The sequence below is a fragment of the Acanthochromis polyacanthus genome, chromosome 2 (genome assembly GCF_021347895.1).
Source record: "Acanthochromis polyacanthus isolate Apoly-LR-REF ecotype Palm Island chromosome 2, KAUST_Apoly_ChrSc, whole genome shotgun sequence".
Lineage (NCBI taxonomy): Eukaryota > Metazoa > Chordata > Actinopteri > Pomacentridae > Acanthochromis > Acanthochromis polyacanthus.
Window position 1 is genome coordinate 14,297,615 of NC_067114.1, and position 19,845 is coordinate 14,317,459.

The 19,845-nt window shown below is 39.1% G+C and overlaps 1 protein-coding gene across 1 annotated transcript in view; it reads right to left on the reverse strand.

The window, feature by feature from the left end:
- Nucleotides 1-12,392, reverse strand: part of LOC110948659 (chromodomain Y-like protein 2) — a 40,596-nt gene extending 28,204 nt beyond the window's left edge. The window contains exon 1 of the mRNA XM_022190294.2: nucleotides 12,030-12,392. Within this exon, the coding sequence (XP_022045986.1) occupies nucleotides 12,030-12,053 (24 nt within the window). The 5' untranslated portion in view covers nucleotides 12,054-12,392. The remainder of the gene's footprint in view (nucleotides 1-12,029) is intronic.
- Between the last annotated feature and the right edge of the window lie 7,453 nt (nucleotides 12,393-19,845).

Below are 19,845 nucleotides of genomic sequence, written 5' to 3' on the forward strand. Positions count from 1 at the left end.
CGGAAATGATACAAGGAACAACTGATTAAATTGTGGGGGTGTTTCTGAGTCCCATCAATTCCAGTTGCTAGCTACATATTTAGGTCACGCGATTCAGTATGTACATATGCAGAACACACACCTGTCTTGGTGGAGGACTGCGCTCTCTCAGTGCTGTTCTTGTTAGTTGACGTGACAAGCCGTGAGCCTGTTTGTGTGAACACGTGTGTGCCAGGATGTGAAATTAACTTTTTAGCCACTGACGGATATGTCCGAATATGATTCATTCAATAGTAAATTAACATTTTGTGCCGCAAATCTACCAACCAGGTCATGTTAAACCATCTGGCTGCTGCTAATTTCCTACTGTGGTGTGCCAGCTTTTGTGGAAATGGGTTGGAATGCAAAATAATGAATTTCGGAATAAATGTTGTCAATTACATTGTTGAAACATGTTCAACAAGCTGGAAAAAAAGCAACTTTTTAGCAGTTGTCACTGTCTCCTGCAATTTCATCACAAAAAATAAGCTTAAAACATCGCAACTTTTATCACAATTTTTTAGAAAAGCTGCCGCGAATTCAGGCATTTTCGGCCGCAACAATCACGAAAAACGCCCGCGAAATCCTGGAGGGACTGACAAGCTTACAGTCTTGTTTGGTGAGCAACTGTTGATCCAAAAACAGACAACAGCATGGACACATGAGGAGGAAATAGGTTGGTGTTACTTGGAGGTATATTTAAACGAAATATTGATTTTATAAAGTGATCCTGGAAACATTTCAATCCTAACAATTGCTTTATTACTGACATTACTCCATGAGTTATTGGTGGGAACATAATCGCCAGTGTCTTACTCAATTAGCCCATGAGTACAACCTATGCTAGCTGCGCAAAGTTAAGCTGAGTTTACATCTGTTAGATCAGGTAATTCGTCGTAGATACAGAGCCCAAACATAAAACTGCGGCCCTCCTCAAAAAGTTAACAACACATTAGAGCCAAGATGGCTACAGGGGCAAAAGACACAGTAGTCCTCTCTTCTTCAATACCAAACATTCAGCAAGGACATGCTGAAAAACCTGAAAACCTTTGGCTTACATCAATCATCAGCATAATTAGGGATGATACATACTGTCCATCTAATTTTGTGCCATCTGTGGTAAATTCCAACACTGCACTATAAACTGAATCGTAAGCCACAGGTGCAGCTGCATACAGGAATTGGACACACTGGTAAAATTACATGTTTTGCTGATTTTTAAAGTGAAAAGTAAATAATAAATCTGCAGCAAACTCATTCAAATGCTGAAGCACTGTTAATGTGCTTTTTATCTAATGAACATACAAATTAAGTAAGGCAAGGCATGTTTTGGATCTACCCACAGATTTTCAATAATGTTCAAGTCAAGGGATTGTAAGGGTCATTTTATAAGCTCAGGCTTCCATTTCTTAAAGTGGTTCATCATCATTTTTTTTTTCAATAGGCTTTGGATCATTGTCCATGACCAGCCTCCTCTCTTTGCCTGGTACTTACATTCAGAAATTGCTGATTTTTTAAAATATCCGTTTTCCATCATCCCGCGCAATGTTTCCTGCACCCCTGGCTGCCACACAACCCCAAAGCAGAATTTCCAACGCCTTGCTAATATTTGGCAAAGTGTTCTTTTATCAAATGCTGTTCCTTTTTTCACTGCACAGGGAGCTTAACTGAATCTCGTCTAGCCAGAGCTGTTGATTACAAAATGACTCAGGCTTTTCCAGATGTTGCTTTGCCCACTATAGACACTTGCATTGCGATGAGGTCACAGATGACTCTTCCTTGTGGAACCTGTTTCTGAATAAACCCTGCAGTGAATAGCTCCACCACTCCTGTATCAGTCAGACCTTCCTAAAGTCCCTCAGCAGTCGTATGGCGGTTGGGATTTCTGTCCAGCATACTGTGCAGTTTAATCTGAACATTTTCCTCTGTTTTCTAGACCTTGTCCTGTCGTCTTCCATGCTTCTTCTCAGCTGCCATTTCTGATGGCATTTCACACAGTGTTAGACTGCAAGCTGAAAACATTTTGATGTCTTCTTTAATCGCCTTTCCCTACTTTGTCGGCATCAGTTATCCTCATTTCAGAGCCTCAGTGTGCTGCATAGAGAAGCCCATGGTTGTTGAATGTTACCACAAAATCTGAAGAGTCAGAACTGATCAAGCTCCAGAAATGTGATCATCTGACAGTTGCCAAATACAAATTTTCATCTACCTTACAAATCAGTTCAGTAAGTCAGTTCAGGCCTAATGAGTTGACAAACTTCAGAGACTGCAAGTGGACCAGCAGACTTTGCATGTTGCCAAAATGACAAGTTATTTTTTCCCCATTTCTGAAGTTCATGAAATGAAAAATAACAGCACATTAACATTTTAAGAAGGGTTAATTTTTAATATACATTTGCTGCAGGGTCTGTATTTACTTCTTTGCACTTGACAAAATATGTAATTTGCCCCGAGTGTCCAAGCTTACACTTACCGTGTTTTTATAGTGGTATGCATAATCTCTGCCATCTACTGTGAATCCGGCTTTAGGCAAAACCGAGAAATTTCTGTATCTTCTACTGTGCTAGATTCTGTCACATGCTTGTTTTTCCATGAAGGTACACAAGCATGGGATTGAACAAGATTTAACTTTATGTGTCCCTTTTCACAATTGCATTTATAAATATTCCCTTCATAATTAAAGGGAACCTGACATTGCCTACTGTTTGTTGAGCCAGAAATTGTGGGTAGTTGGAACGTTTCAACAGAGGGTTTAATGCAGCTGTGTTAATAACTGCTCATCATGCTCTCGAATGCTGTGAGCTCATTAACAGGAGTAAACAGCCTTTGATAGGTGAGCTGTTGGGGTTTTAATGAAATACGCAGGAGATTTGAATGCCTACAGCACCAAACAATGTTACACTTGACAGCATAGCGGAGTCACATGCAGAGAAAAGAAGAGGCGTGGAGGTGCATCCACAGACCAGAGAGGTTGAGTAACATTTTAGTATTCAAGTACGAGTTTGAAGAGTGGAGTGGGGCATATCTTCCCTCAACTACAAAATTCCTTTTCAGCATCTTTCAGTCTAAAACATAGTGAGAAAAACATTAAAAGGCATGTCAAGGATGTCAAGACAGTTGTGCAATGTAAGAGCTGATGAATTTTGGGTGAGCTGATGAATTTTGGTGCAAATGAGTGCATATTTGACCATTTGTTACAGCCAGAAAATGAAGGAGAAACGTTAAACATGTGGTGAAAGGATCTATCTCCTAATCCTAAGTAGTTTTGGTGTGTAAACCTTACAAAACAGTTGGTGAAATTTGAAGTTTAAGTTTGAGAATGATGGCCACACATGATACAGGAACCCAAAATACATTTTTTGAAAACTATCACCACAAATGCAGTTTAGCTGTACAGCACCTGCACTAATTGCATTCCTCAATATTGTAGAACAAAGAAATAACATCCAGGATGAAACTCTCTAAATATGGAGCCAGTGCAATGACAGCTTACATTAGGAGTGGTATTATCCAACACTAAAGAAAATACTCAATATGCATGTGCTTTAATACAGTGCAAAATAATCACAAAAATATTTTAAGTACAAAATACATGAGCTGTATGTGCTTCAAACAAAGGCACCGAGTTAGAGTTCAAAACCCACTGCTCAATGCTTTCCTTCACTTGCAAAGTCCATCTTGGCGAGCAGGTCAAGGCCCAGTTCAGGAATAGAATGAATAATACGTTGTTTTTTTGTTTATTAGGTCCTGAATGCACACAGAATGTGAGCGAAAACTCAATGACATTCACAGCGTACATCTGCACATAAATATCTTAGTAAACCTGACTATCATTCTACAGCTATGCCAGCAGCTCCAAAACAGTGCTTTAAGCGAAATAATAATATAGAAATCCCAATACATACCCCATGACAAAACTAACAAACATATTTAACAAATATACATTAATGTCAAAGTAAGTATGTCTGTCAACCTGCCAAAGCAGCGGAGGCGACCAATGAAGCAACCAGGCAATCAGAGAAGATTCAAATCCATATTTTCTTTTTACCATCGTTTGTACACCATGCCAGAAAATACACCAGCATGTTCTTCCAACCCAGTAAAAAGAAGCCCGTGGCACTTCTCTCCACTGACTTAAATGCCCTGTGCCTATCACGCAGATACCACATGAGAGGTAAACCACCAAACACGCCCACTTAAATAGATAATAAATATTTACATAAAACCCATTACCGACTACAAATATACACACAGTAAGTATAACCAGCCTAAACCCCATTTAATAAATACCCCCCCAGACACTTTAAATAATTATTTACACAACTGCAAACCAAAACTCCCCTCTACCAACTTCCCACATGCCACCTCCCTCCCGGAACTAATAAAAGGCATCCGAACCCCCGAGGAATGCTTTTGCCCGGACACCCTGGGAGGAGAGGACATGTGACCAGTACACCAATAAATTAACAATACATTTAAGCAGTTTGCTTAACTAGTTCACCCTGCTTCTTTCCACTACACATCTACTGCCATGAATCACCTTTTGTTCACAGATGAAGACCCAGATGGAACTCCCTGGCATCACAGCTGCAATCCATGTGCTCCAACAAGCAAAGAAACAGACACATCACAACATATACTTCAATAAATGCTTTTAGAAATTAAAGAGTGCTTTGGTTTCATTTTAATTTACTATCTAACTGACCTCTAGTAATGGCAGTCTGTCATTACAATGTCCTGTAGCTTTTTTTGACCTATTTAGGCAAGCAAACATTTCATCCTCTTTGAAACATATGCTTACAGATAAAGGTGATATATCTGACCACAAATAACTTGAAAATTGGGTTTAATTTAACAAAAATATCAACAGATGTCATACGCCTCTGCAGAAAAAGTTACCATTTAAAAGCCAGGTTGTCCCTTCAGAAGAAATAACTTCTTGGAGGATGTTTTGCAAAACTGTCCTTAAGTCAATTTTTCACCACTGTTTAATGCAAAATTCTTTAAGCTACAAGCTATTTTAGAGTTTTCTTGCTTACACTGCCTATTTCAAATTCCCATACAACACTTCAGTTTGTTCTTTTTGAGGCATTTCTTGGTAGGTTTGCTGTTGTGCTTGAAAGGTCATCTTTAACTGTTGGCCAGATGGCCTCACATCATCTTCAATCACTCTTTGATATGATGCACAATTCCTAACTGAATCAATGCATGCAAGCTGCCCAGCCCTTGAGGCAGTGCATGGTTTATACAAGGCTCTTCTCCTGAAAGAGTCTTTGGTCAGCTTTTTCTGGCATGGGTCCCATGCAGATCAAATTTGTGGGATCTTTTTCTGACTGATGGATGCATGCACTTGGACACCAACAGCTGCAAGATCTACATGCTGATCCTGTGAGGAAATCTTTGGGTTCTTGGAGACTTCTTTTTGCAACCATTTATGCTTAGACTGATTGGAATGACTTATTTCAAATGTAACTTTATAAAATCCCTTAACAGATTCAGAGGCATACACAACCTGTTTTACCAAATGCTTCAAGAGCAAAGACAGTGACAGACCCCAGATGTGACAGGCTCAAATAAAACCATCTATCATTCAATAAGGAGGTTCTAATCATCGGCACCTAATCTGAAGCCCTGATTCTAATTGTATGAACTGTGACTGACCTGTTAATTTAAAAATTACTACAAAGTGACAATTTTGCATTGTATTTGCTTGAGTATATCACCTTTATTAAGAGTATCAAGGATGATCAAATGCTTGCTTATCTCAACAGGTAAAAAAACCCAACTATTTCCAACTTCATATGACTGTAGTGCTTGCTATGTTTACTATCTTAACCGCACATGCTAATATTTCAGAATTAGCACGTAACACGAAGAACCATGAATTAATGAATATCATGGTATCCATCCAAGAATAATAAAGACATTTCACCCTGAACTACAAATGTCAACGTGCTGGTTAGAGGATCACCCAATGCTGGCAGCAATGTTCAGTGTGAAATAGCAAAAACCTTCCTGAAAAGTCAAACTATGCCTAAGCTGGATGCGGATACATGCTGGTTTGTATGCTTTCTGATTGTATTTATGCAACTATTTAGGGAGAGCTAAACGTTACTGACTGAATATCATTTTCACGCTGCGACCATCTCATCAATATGCATTAAATTACCTCTGTTTTGTAAAACTTTTATTAAGGCTGTGGTACAGACTGTTGAACGTACACCATCCAAACACTGACATAAAGGAGCAGGTTATTGGTTATTTGTCATTCACAGCTCATTCATGTTTCTGTCTGGCTGATGATTGATGACCCAGCCACATGAGGGAAGATCACTGAGAAACACTGGTGACTCTCTTCAAAACAGAAGAGTCTACAGCAGGGGTGTCAAACTCATTTTAGTTCAGAGGACACATTTAGCCCAATTTGAACTCAAGTGGGCCGCACCACTAAAATCTTAGCATAATGACCTATCAAAATGACAACGCCAAAGTTTTCCTTTGTTTCAGTGCAAAAAAGTACGACTGACAATGTTCATATTTAAGGAAATATCTTTTTACAAAATATCATGAACCTGAAATTTCTCAAGAAAAAAATAAGTGAAATTTCAACAATATTAAGCCTCAGTTTGTCATTTGTGTATCACAACTTCCAGATCACAGCGTCTACAAAGGCATCTGGAACTCAACAATATAGCATTTTATTTTATGATGAAAACCACAAAAAAAAAAAAGAGAGACAAAAATCAACAAAAGGTTACAAAAACAAGACAAAAGTGACAAAAGAATAGACAAACAACACAAGCGAGACAAAACAAGACACAAAATGACAAAAACGACACAAAATGGAAACACAAAAGGACAAGAACAAGAAACAAAAGGACAAAAACATGAGACAAATGACAAAAGTCAGACAAAATAAACAACAAAAACAAGACAAAATATTACAAAAACGAGGCACAAAACCACAAAAGAACAATGAGCGATCTAGTATTTTACTTTATGATCAAAACAACTTGGCAAGGTCTAGAAATTATTTTAAACATACAGTTTTACAAATATACAACATCATGTTTTCTCTGTAATTTTTACACTTCACAAAGTCGTCCTGTGGGCTGGAGTGGACCCTTTGGCGAACCGGTTTTGGCCTGGGTCTAGAGATGGTAGATTTGTCACTGGGCAATTTTTTTTATTTATTACTGGCTTTTTTAGCAATCATTACAAAGCACTGCAATGACCTGTAATGTTCATAGAAATCCCTCATCAGGCATGGGACCCATAACTTTGCTGACTTCACTATTCTGTTAAAGTGTTAGCATTCTGCCATTCAGACAAAGGTCACTTGTATGTTTATGTTGCTCACGGCTTCATTCATACATACCCATGAAAACAATGGAGAGAGACACAGTACATGTGAAATATTTGTCTCACAAGCTACACACAAAATTTGGGCAGGAGCCTACATCCAAGAGAAGTAATGCACAATAATGCACCAATAGACTAAATCTAAATCAAATGATTAAAGTGGCAGCTTTTAATCTGTGTGTAACAGTTCACCTGTCTAAAGAGAAAGAAAAGTATACAATGTGAGATCCTGTCTCCATGTCCAGATAACATATAAACATAAGTACTTAATAAAGTTGCTGCTGTCCCTTGTGAATAAATGCAGGACACTCTTTGGCTTTGGGGATTTTCATATGATCCTGCTGCTGTTTAATGCTGCAGGTATTTAATAAACTCAGAGGAAAGATTCCTACAAACCGGAAGCAGAAAAAGTAAGCCTAACCAGGTATTACATTTATGATTAATGACTGTAATTAATCTGGCCTGCTAGTCTTTCCTTTCATCACTAAAGTGTTATTTTCATGGAGAGTTTGTAATAGATGTGAAATTGTTGGACAAAGCAACAGAGAAATGTGTTTTGTGATTTCGGCCACTAACTGTGCCTTTTGCAATCTCTGATGTTTCTGGACCAACGATGGGGCTGAAATATGAAAAAGCCACTCCCAAATTGCCTCAGAAACTTAAAGCGCATCATAAATTGACCAAGCTACTAAAATTCCCATCATATTTTTTTACAGAAGAGTGACAAGTATGCTCATTCAGACATGCTCAGATGTCGTGATATTAGCAGAAAAGAGTGAATGTCTGAACGGGGCTTAATGAATCCGTTTGACCCTTCCCCCTTAACTACCACCTCACACCTCACCCCCACTCAGCCTGCTGGGCTCCTAGTTTGAGGCCAAGGAATTGTGCTGACAGTACTGCTAATAATAACAGAAACACATAACTGGTCAAAATTAAAACGAGATACATCAGTGTGAGAGAAACAGGAAACTGGAAGGAAAGGTTTGGTGCATGTATGGGTCATTACTGTGTGTAACAAACCACTGGGAGATCTTCACTGTTCTACCAAAATACAGGAATCTGCTGCTACATTATGATAATCTCCATAATTAAGTTGTAATTTTATGGAAAACGAGGTCACATTCTTAGCACAGGGCTGCCAATAACTTTAAAATCTGTTTGCTGAGCCCTGCTTGAATGATTTCATCTTTTCTAATGCCAAAGAAAAAGACATTGCAGCCATTAAATTGGTGATGGAGGTAACGGTTTCTTTGGTAGTAAAAGGATTCTCAGTCTGGCCATTTGACAGGTAAATGAGACTACATTTTCTTTCTTTGATAATATATTTCAGCCAGTTTCGGGTTTAGCAAATTACTAGGCGACATCACGAGGCACTATTTTTTGACAAATTCTCACAAAAAAGATGACCAAACTTGAGATATCTTGCAAGTTCTCATGATCCTCTCTCAGAATAAATGTAGAAGTAAAACTCTGCACCTGTCCGGTAGCTATTGAGATATTTTAAAGGATGAATGAAAGATTTAACCTGATGGTGCATGAAAGGAAAAGTCAGGATAAAACAAGTCACCATGGCATTGCTACCACATTTCAGCAAAAGAAGGTGCAGCCTCAGCTATAACCTCATTGTCCGCAACAGAACAACATAAAGCAAGTGATGTAACCATTAACAACAACGACGAAGAAATCAAGTAAAACATGTCACATCTGTTACCGCCAACACATTCCAAGTCAACCACAGCCATTGGTTCTTCACGAAAGATCATAAAAATACAAAGTTGGCAGCTACATTTTAAGTCAGGAGGTAAATATTTTCACAGAATTTGTGTGGAGATTCACTGTAAGATAAAGATCATGGAATTGATATGACTAAACTGTTTTTCTTGCAAATGTATTCAGATCATTTTAAATGTAGAATTGATCTCTTTGTAGGTGAATGTGTTTGTCCAACATGTGTAGCTATGTATATATACTAATTGTGCTGACCATAAGATTTGAATTTCAAAAACACACATTGTTCCATTCATTCTTGGAGCTTCCATTTCTTCATTACATTTTAGTCTGCCAACTCCAAAGTCGATCCATGATAGTGCAAAAACGCTTTCACACTTTGCTATCAGAGGGTTTGATGTCATGATGTTTGTTCAGCACATCTCGCTAGTTTACTCCATTTTCAACAAAGAAAGAGAATGATGGCCTAGTTTACTGATAGATCAAGAAAGCATGCAATAGATCAGACTGACGTTTTAGGAACGCCCCCACCCACTGGAACACCAGGCACAGCCTCGGAGACTGCATACCGAATTTAGACACATAATTACAGGTCAAATATTGAACTCTTTCCCATTTTCAAATGATATCTGAAAAGCATAGAGTTTCAATACCCCCCTTGGTCTCAGCCTACAGTATCTCACTCAGCCCCGGAGGTCACTGCTTGCTCATTCCAAAGCCCGAAAGGCTTCATCTCCTTGACTTCTTAGCATCTTGCTTCTAAATTATGGATTTTCAAACTTGAAAACTCTACACAGCTAATGACTAAAACCCAGGCTTCACAACATCTTATTAGAAACCTATGTGTGATGTCAAGATGTTTTTTTCTTCAGCGGAAAACATCCAGGCATATTCTCACCTCATCAGGTTGCCTCACTTTATGTGAAATCCTTGAATCCCTCTTGTATAAATGCGAACCGGCATGCTGTTTTTAGTCACTTTGTTTTTGTATTTCTCAAAGACAGATAATATTAATACTAAGCAAGAGTCTAATCTTACATATATTACATTTTTCCAATCCCAAACTGTCCAAACAGGCCTGTGTGTATCAGATTTAAAAAGACAGGGAACTGCCAATTATCGTCTACAGCAGCATCTAACAAACCACTTCTACACAACCAAATCAGCTAGTTGATTGATGATAGCACCTCCAACAAGCTTATTAAAATAAGTACCATAAATCTCAACAACAGGAGACACGGCTCTACATGGTTTAAATGTTTATTTATTTATTTATTTGAAAAAAATAGCTACGAAGCATCAGCAAACCTTGGTCCCTTTCTTCCAGACTGATCACTACAAAACAGCAGTCACCCATGGAGCTGTTGTCACATTGTTGTTGATGGATCAAGACGGACACAACACACAGATTTTCTTAAAAAATCATAAATAAGCAATAACCTGTACAGCTTCACAGAGAAAGACTCCACTACCAGTGCCCACATGGTTACAGCACATGATGCAACAAGAGGCAGATTTCCCATCATGCCAACAGCCTGCGTGGAAACAAGAATCATTCTACATCAAGGACTTCAACTTAAAAACAAAAGTGCAGTATTGCTCAGTAGTACTTCACTGGTGTACAACTACATCCACAGAACACAGAATTAAGTTTTCCCCCCAATGCCAAGCGGCATTAATTACTGAGCAGCATGACTTGAATGTGTCACACAGAAAACAGCTTTCGTTGCTGCTCAGTAGTGGAGCGTCAGAAGCCAATCTGAGAGAGAGACAATTAATGTAATGTATTGCTAAGCATAAAAAAGAACAATTAAGTAAATAAAGCTGACAGCTGTCAAACACATGGCTATGGGGGGTGGGAGTAGGGAATCTATTAATTTGGTCTTTGGCAGCATCATATTCCAAATGAATGTGTTTCTAAGATAAGGAGTAATATCTATATATATTAAATGTTACAATTAGAAAGCCTAACTGTAAAAAAAAATGTTTCTGAGAAGACAATTACTTAGTGCGTCTCACTTTCTTAATCTATTGTCTTCTAACTGATGTCTTGCTCAACTCATTGTGCTCAATTTGCCAGTGCTGTGAGCAGATAATGTTATCTGCTTGCACACTCACAGGATCCCCAGGTTTCTTGTCAGATGGACTTTTTGTGACACTGTGAACATTAGAAAATAAAAAAATGTGGCATGCCAAAACTATGTTTGTCCTTGGAAGTCATCAGACACTCAAATCTGCCTTCTTTTTGTCCCTCTGCGGGGCATCTGAAACATATGACACCGTGTGGAGGTTGACTGATGGAGGAAGAATCGGGCTTCATGCAGTTGAGTGATGGTGAGGGGCAGTGTGACCTTCGTGCCACCCGGTCGGGTAACTTTTATGCCCCAGCGCTGTGGGGAGTCACCGAAATGTTCACAAAGCGACGAAGAGGAGCTCCCGCAGACTTGTTTACGCCGCTCGATAAAAATAAACCGGGTGTCTCGTCCTATGTGCCAAAAACAAGCCTTTGCGAAGCACTCACACCGCTGTAAAGGCTGTGATGACTAAATATCTTTTGGCACGTATGCGCACCTTCACAACCATCACTCTCTCCGTAGCTATGCCCGTCCGCTCCGCGCTGCCGCTGTCACTTTACCACGACTTTCAACTCGGCGACAGACTGAGGAGTTCAGCCCCGTGAATTTACTACATCTCGCCCCTCGTTCGCCGATAATTATGTCAAAGTATATCAGAAGCGACGCAAAGTACGAGCACAAATTAACCAAGCTCGTCTTCGCAAAGCTTCGGAGCGGTTAGTTTCGCCTGTTAAAGGGCTTAGGACACCGCTTTTTACATACGCGACGCCCTTCCCTTTACTTCCTAATTCCATTATTCGTCAATATTACAGAGCATTTTCCCTGGACATGGTTTTATCCTACCTCGTAAAGGTCTCCTGAAGCCATTCTGGGGTGCGGACAACGGCGGCGCGGCGTTCTTGCCTGCCTTGTTGGCTCTTTTTTGGACCCTACTCTCTCGGTGTTTCGGCGAAAGCCCCGATAGACGGGAATTAGCGAGCAGCCTTGTTATTCTGAGCAATCCGCAGTAGCAGATCAGCAGACAGTGTCAATCGAGCCCGGCGCTCTGCGATGGATCGCTCCACACTTAAAACAAACAACCATCGGGGCGGTGCTGTTTACCCAGACCCAAGTGGAGGACTGAAAATTAGTCCCCGGCTAAGAAATGCACAGCCTGATGGTCTGCTTGCGCCCTGCTCCTCGGAGCTCTGTAGCAATCCAACTACTCAACGGGGGATGATATGTTAGATCTCTAGTGTTTACACACGCCGGCAGTCAGATCCTCTCTATGAGCTACTCTACCTGTCCACTTTGCTGCCAGAGTCAAATATTTGACTCTGAGTCAAAGCCCTGACCCTTATATACATTTATGGAAACATCCAGAACAAAATAATTGGAACTATTTATAATGAATCATGGCACTCTGAACGCAGCAAAACTAGCCTCTTGATGTTACTACTGATAAAGGTGCAATCATTTTTGCAAAATTTAATTCTGGTTGACATTTATTTATGACCAAAATAAACAAAACATACAAATCTATATTTTATTTGCATTTAAATGTTAAGATCACCTTGATGCATCCAATAAAATGATCCTATCTAACAAGGAAACTGTTAGTGTGTTCAAGAGCACTTTAGCTATGTTGTACTCCACAGTTTCAAGGGAAAGGAAGCATGTGAATTACATTTTATTTTTATTTTTTTTTAAATTCAAGTGGATTTGCTGAGAAGTTCTTCAGTGGTAACAAAAAATAAAGAGTGATATTAAATGGAAAAATACTGTAATTCATTATGGCAAAACGACTTCACTGCAAGTCTTGCTCTTTGCAATTGTTTCCCACTGGTGTTAAAAATAATTTCAGCTGTAGTGTAATGTACAATTTAGAAATCATAATTATAAAAGAAATAACAAGCAAAATGTTTGGTGAGCGATTCTTTCTTTCTTTGTTTTTCATTTTTATCGCTACAGACTCGACAAACTAAGACATCATTACTACCTTCAACTTTAACTACAACAAAGTCTTAATAAAATCACATTTCTACAAAACCACATGGCATAGAAAGGTATTCTGATATTTGCTTCTGTGTTTCAGAGCATGAATATGAAACAAATGCTGCTTGTTTCACATTATTGATACTGAGATCTGGGGAACAAAGCTCCCTGCAAATAATGTGTAGCTGCTCTCCAGGCCACACTAGCTTGTGGATCACAACTGTTCCTAAGTGTGTGCTACAAAGTGAAAATATCTATCCATAAAAACAAATGCTGAAGGCATTTTGAGCACATATTTTTTGCTCAAAACACTGAACAGGCTATGCTGATATCACATCAGAGGTATAAACTGCCCCCTTATTTGGCTCATTATATGCATTGTATTGTAGTAGTTAATTACAGATCCTTTTCATTTTTATTTGGTGGGCCTAAAAAGTTGTTAGAGGGGCTAACTGTATCAGAAGTCTTAGATTAAATTACCATTACCAATAAGAACTAAATGACCTTGTCTGTTTTGCTGGAAATATTATCCCACTTTCACTAAATATCCCAATAAAATAACACCTTTATGAGATACTATTAAAGCTAACTCTTAAGACACTCTGCTGATGGCAAAGCAATGAATTTTCTTCATTTGCCACTATCATGTAGGTATATATTAAGCAAAATGGTTCCAATGCAGCAGCAGGAAGCCCAGCCGAGGTGGTATCAAGCAGTGGCGTGCATGGTCCCCTGGGCTTCTTAATCCTGGCTTTCTACAATGTCCTACCAAACTGATTCAACTTGTTCGGGTGGGGGAAGGCAGAGACACAGGCTTGCCAACTCTTCCTGAAAAGAGAAATCGTGTGGCACATCCTCAGCGGTTGCTGAAAAACACTGGGCGAGTCTGCTACTGCAGGACCTGAAGGCTATAGCAAATTCTGGCTCTAGCAGGATTTGCCACTTCAAGCACTTCCTCCCACGAAGAAGACCACCTCTTTCATTATGACTTGGAGAAGAGCCATTAGCAGCTGCCACGACCACCTACTCTGGAGGGCTGGCAGTGGCACAAGACTGGGAGCTGAAAATCAACTTGGGGACGCGACTTAAACTCCCAGAAACTGCTGCTCCAACAATGGTAATGTCAAACATGGTATTGATCTCGGGAAGTCTCCAAGCAGATCATTCTCTTAGAGCTCGCTGTTCCTAGAATAACTGCATTGACTAGGCAGAGTAGAAGAAGACAAAGTATGCTGAGCTGGTGGAAAAATGACAAAGGGTCACGCTCACTGAAGTGGGAAGCAGACTTTTAGCAAGCCAGCCTCTTTGCAAGGCCTGTAACATGCCTGGCATCACAGGGGCAAGTAGGTAAACGCCACAGAAGCAGCTGAAGTTGCTTCAAGGTGGTTGTAGCTCAAGAGAAGACAGCCATGTTTGATGTAATGCTACGTGGACACAAGCTGAGGCTGGACCAATCCTGGATGGGTCACTTGAGATGAGTTTGTCAAATGGTGAAAGGCCTAAAACACTGACTACCATCAAAACATAACTGATGCTGTGTTCAGGTGCATCGAGATGATTTAAGTTACAACTGTACTTAGTTTATTAGTACAAGTCACTGAAAATTCTGCATGAGCTGGAATGTCAGATAGTGGACCATCTATAGGTTGAACAAAGAGAAGTGAGGACATTTAACCAGATTTTAAAGAGAGGTTTGAAAGGTATTGTTTTACAGTAAGGAGTGCAGATTTAGGTGCTCAGATTGGGCTACGCAAGTCTTGAGATACTGTAACTTTAACTGTTCGAGTCTGTGGAATACACTATGTCAGCTAAGGTCTTCACAAGTATAGAAGTTCAATATGAATGTGGGTGTCTGTGAATGCAGAAAGGTTTATAGGAATCCTATGACACCATTTATTGTGACCAGTGAGGCATCTCTTAGTTAGTTCATGTGGTGCTCTCTTCTCTATGAATCTTTCTGAGAGCTATTGAAGACTTTCACTTGTGTTCTACTGAGCTGCAGAGGAAAATGTTCTTGAATGGGATGAAAAAGGAACATTGGATTTCCTTATTATAGTCACAATGACAAAATTCAAAAAACGCTTTAAATAGTTGCAAATCGCAAGATCAAGCAGTTTCTTTCAACTAAACCATACTGTCATAGGACCTAATTTGTAAATGAAAGAAGCGTTATTTGCAGATACATGGCAAGTATTAGGAAATGACAAAATTGTTGTCTGAATAGTTTTCAGTTATCTATACATTAAGGAAAAGTTACAGACTTGCTGAATTCACTATTATAAAACAGTGGCTGTGAAATCATTGTTTCACATAAGTAAGAAAAAGTGAACCCTTGGAAGTTATTTATATACAGTATGTGTGTAAATCTGCCTTTGAATATGGTCACACCTTTATCTACGTAAAAGTTCTCAGAAAACAAAATGTATTTGAACTCATAGCACCCTCAGATCAAAGAAGACTTGCAATAGACAACAGTTGATATGCCTCAGGAATTAAGATCCTGGAATTTAGATACTGATTAATCCACTTTGGACAAATTGTCCATAAATGGAGACGATTTGGTTCTATGACTAATCTGCGTGGAAGTGGGCTCCATGGAGCATAGCGTCCATGGCAGGTTGCCAAAGAACACCTTGATATTCCACTGCACGACTGGGAAAATGTGTTGCAGACTGATGAGACCAGGAAAGAACATGCAGCAATCTGTAAACCATAATAATACCAACATGAAAACATAACTTAAAAGGTGGAGGAAGCCTCATGATTTGGGGTTGCTTTGTTGTCTTCAGGGGATGGACAGCTTGCCACCATTTAAGAGGAAATGAATTCCCAGATTTATCAAAGTATCTTGTAGGATAAGGTCAGGGTGGCTATTCACCAACTGAAGCTCAGTGGAAGTGAACCTATGCAGGTACGACCTACTTCCAGTCTAAAACAGACAAAGATGAGCTCAAGAGAGTCATGCACACAAGATATCCAAAGAATGACTGAAGTGAAGTAGTTATGTCAGGAAGAATGGTCAAAAATTCCTCGAAAACTTTGCATGGCTCTGATCTGCAATTCCTGGAAGCACTTGTTTGAGGTTACTGCTGCCGAAGAAGGTTCAAACAGTTATTAGATCCAAGAGTTAATTTACTCTTTCACCAGCCCTGGGAATGTTTAATAGGTGTGTTCAATATAGACACAAAAGGTTAGAACTGTGTGTGTGTTATTATCTCAAGCACAAGGCTTAGATGAAGAACAAATCACATTATACAACCAAATTAATGCAGAAAATCAGGTAATTCCAAAGGGATCACCTACAATCCTGAAAAGCATTGTAATGTAAAAGCTCCTTTGTCATGCATCCTTGCCTTTAGTAAGCCATGCAAACTGAATTCTTGCTTGTTTTACAAAAATCTCTGGAACACAATTATTGATACACCTGATAAGAAGTGATGCACGAGTGGATTGTGGTGATATTTGAAGCCAACTATTGCCCTCATTGATCATAGGTGTATATATATAATCAGTCATTCAGTCTATATAAATGAAGAAAAACACTCATTGTACTGCTTGATATAACTGTGTGCACCAAATGGGCATGAGAATGGACAAGAGAAAAAAGAGAGGTGACTAGGGAGATTAAAAAAGAAAACAATTGCTAAATATAGCCCAGGTAAAGGCTACAAGACCATCACCAAGCAAACTGATGTTCCTGTGACAGTTGCTATTAGGAAAGGAAACATTAAGGTCTATGGGACCAGAGCCAACCTCTATGGACATGGCTTAAAGATAAAAATTGACTCAAGTTGAATCAAAGGATACTTTGAAAGGTGAAAAAGGCACCAAGTCAAATGTTAAAACACCTACAAGCTAACCTACAAGATAAAGGTGCAAAAGTGTCTGGTTGGACCATGCATCAGTTTCTCAATAAAAGTGTGCTCTGTTGCAGAAATCCTCATTTTTGAAAGAGAAACAAAAAAGCCAGCCAGGAGTTTGTGAAAAAAACAAAACATATTGACAAATCACAAAGCTTCTGAGAGAATATAAAAAAATAATGTGCTGGAGAGTCAGATCATCTCTATTATCACAGAAGAAAAAAATATGGAGCTTTCAAAGAAAACAATACCATCTCCACTGGAACCCATGAGGGTAGCTCAGTTATGTTATGGGTCTGTTTATCTCATCTGGCATGTGGTGCTTTGACTCTGCACAGGGGACAATGAAATCAGATTATGAGAGGACATTTCTAGAGTGAAACATACAGTGTCAGAGAGTTCTGTATCAGTCGCAAATCGTGGCTCCTCCAACAGGGTACTAACAGAAAGCATAGATATAAAAGCATGCATATATGAGAAGAAAATGTTGAACTGTTGCGAAGTGACCTGCTATGAGCCTGTAACTTCATCCAAGCAAACATCTGAAAAAAGAACAGAAATTTGCAGTTGGGAGAAGGCACATATCAACTGAGACAGGTCAAGAACAGTGGATTGGTGTACAAGTTTCATTAGAAACTACAAAAGCATGATTGCAGTGACTGCCTAAAAAGAGTTTGCTACAAATTATTGGGTTTTATGGTCCTGGTACATTTGTCTATGCCATTTTCATCTATTGTACTATTTAAAATACCATGTCTGAAACACTGAAAATGCAGAAGCATGTCTGTTATTTCACATATGCAATAGAAGGCAGTGGATGTCACTTACTTTTGCCATTTTCATTGCATTTCAGATCAGTTAGGCGACCTCTGTATGTTTCTGGCTCACTACTGTGTCTGCTGTTCACAGTACTGTACCACATCTCAAATCATGCAGGTACTGAACATCTGTGAAAATGGGGAAATGAATGCTTTCTTTTCCTGTCGTCAGAGAGATGTTATTTCCTCTGTCATTAGTATTAAACCTCCTGCAATTTACTGTTTTGTCAGCTGCGAATGGCACAGTGAAAAAGGGACATCACAACCTTCACTTAGTTTATAATATCCTTTAATATATTAATCTATTCACAAAACCAATGCAAAATAACAACAAATACTAAATGGGGGATACCAACTGTCTCCACAGTGCTGGGATTTAAATTTAAATATCTTTGGTGGGATTTACAGAAATCAGAGATGGCAAAGGATCTTAACAATGTCAGTGAGCTGGAAGCTTTTGCACTTGAAGAACAAGCATAAATTCTAGAGAGAGGTATCAGAAGTTTTTAAGAAACTACCAGAATCATTTGTTATTGTTAAATAATGACTTTGTCGGTTGATTTTGTTTTCTTCTGGGCCTTTTTCGAACAATTGTTATTCATTTTGAGTACTTGTTAGTTTTTAGTGCTGAAATTTTGTTCACAAACTATAATCGCTTGTCAGTGGAGAGGGCTGAATTATCTAAACTGCAATAACAATATAAAAGAAAAATCATTTGCTTGCATATCATGAATTTTGAATAAGTCAGACTTGTGAGGTATGTAAGTTATGGTAATTTAAAGGTACGAGTACGGAGCAATATATCAATGTACAGGTGTGACAAGTCCTCTGAAATCACAACAAAATATTGTGATTGTCAACACACTCCACAACAGCACGCACCAGTGTTTTCTGATCTGAACAAGCAGGACATCATCTTTTGTCAGTGCCTTCCAAAACTTTAACTGCTCTCTCTAAGGTTTGGTTATATTGAGTCCCAAACACAACTTGGATCAGTTTACATAGATCATTGTTAAAGTTGAAGTTCTAAGCTGAGATTTAGAAAACCTTCTTGCTTTGGGCTCAACAGTCACAGGCATGGTTAGAAGAAACAAAAATTGACTTTGAGGAACTGAGCAGTGGCCTTCCATGGCATTTCACTCACATACCCATCCATCCTGACCTCCTCCTCTGCCAACTTTGTGGCCCGATAATCCATCACTCGACTTCCTCCTTTGCTCCCAACGAGCAACAGTACGAATTAATATGACCGCTAAAGGGCTTTGCCACTTGAAAAATTATCTCACATGCTTGCTCATCCAGCTATGGACCAAATAACCTCATGGCTAAACAGTTGTGAGCCAAAATGTGATGTGCTTTCTAAATTGCCGAAGGGGTGCACTTGCTGAACCAAAAACTAATTACTTGTTCTTTTGCTCACAGCCACATTTACTCCCAAACTGGAATCAAATCTGTTGAGGAGTTTTTGAAATATCCAACTTATTAACTAATAGAAAAACAAAGAAATATGCCTACTTGGCTGATAATATAAAAAAAAGAGGAGAATGTTAAGGAATAATTTGGATGAATCCTTTAATGGGTTCACTCAAGTTGCCCTGATTGGGCTTATTTTGAAGTAATGACAATATTTCTGTATGCAACACTGATTATCACTGAATATCTCACTTTGTCGTAACTGTTAGCATTGCTGTTTTGACAACCTTCTGCTAAATAATTCCCTCCAGTGAAACAACCACCACTTAGACTTCAACCAGTCCACACTGCAAATTCTACTCTTCTTGCTGTCACTGCAGTGCTTCACGCTGCTTCAACTGACTTTTCCCCACATGCTTAACACTAGGAGCCCAAGGCTATTTTCAGGTTAATGTCACAACCTTTACTTTTAAGCTCCTATCTTGGTCATTACAAGGGCCAGCCATGCATGCTGCATCTTGTTTTGTTTTCAGAACTGTCTAGGCTAGGGCTGGGCAATATGGCCAAAAAATAAAATCTCGATTTTTTTTTAGT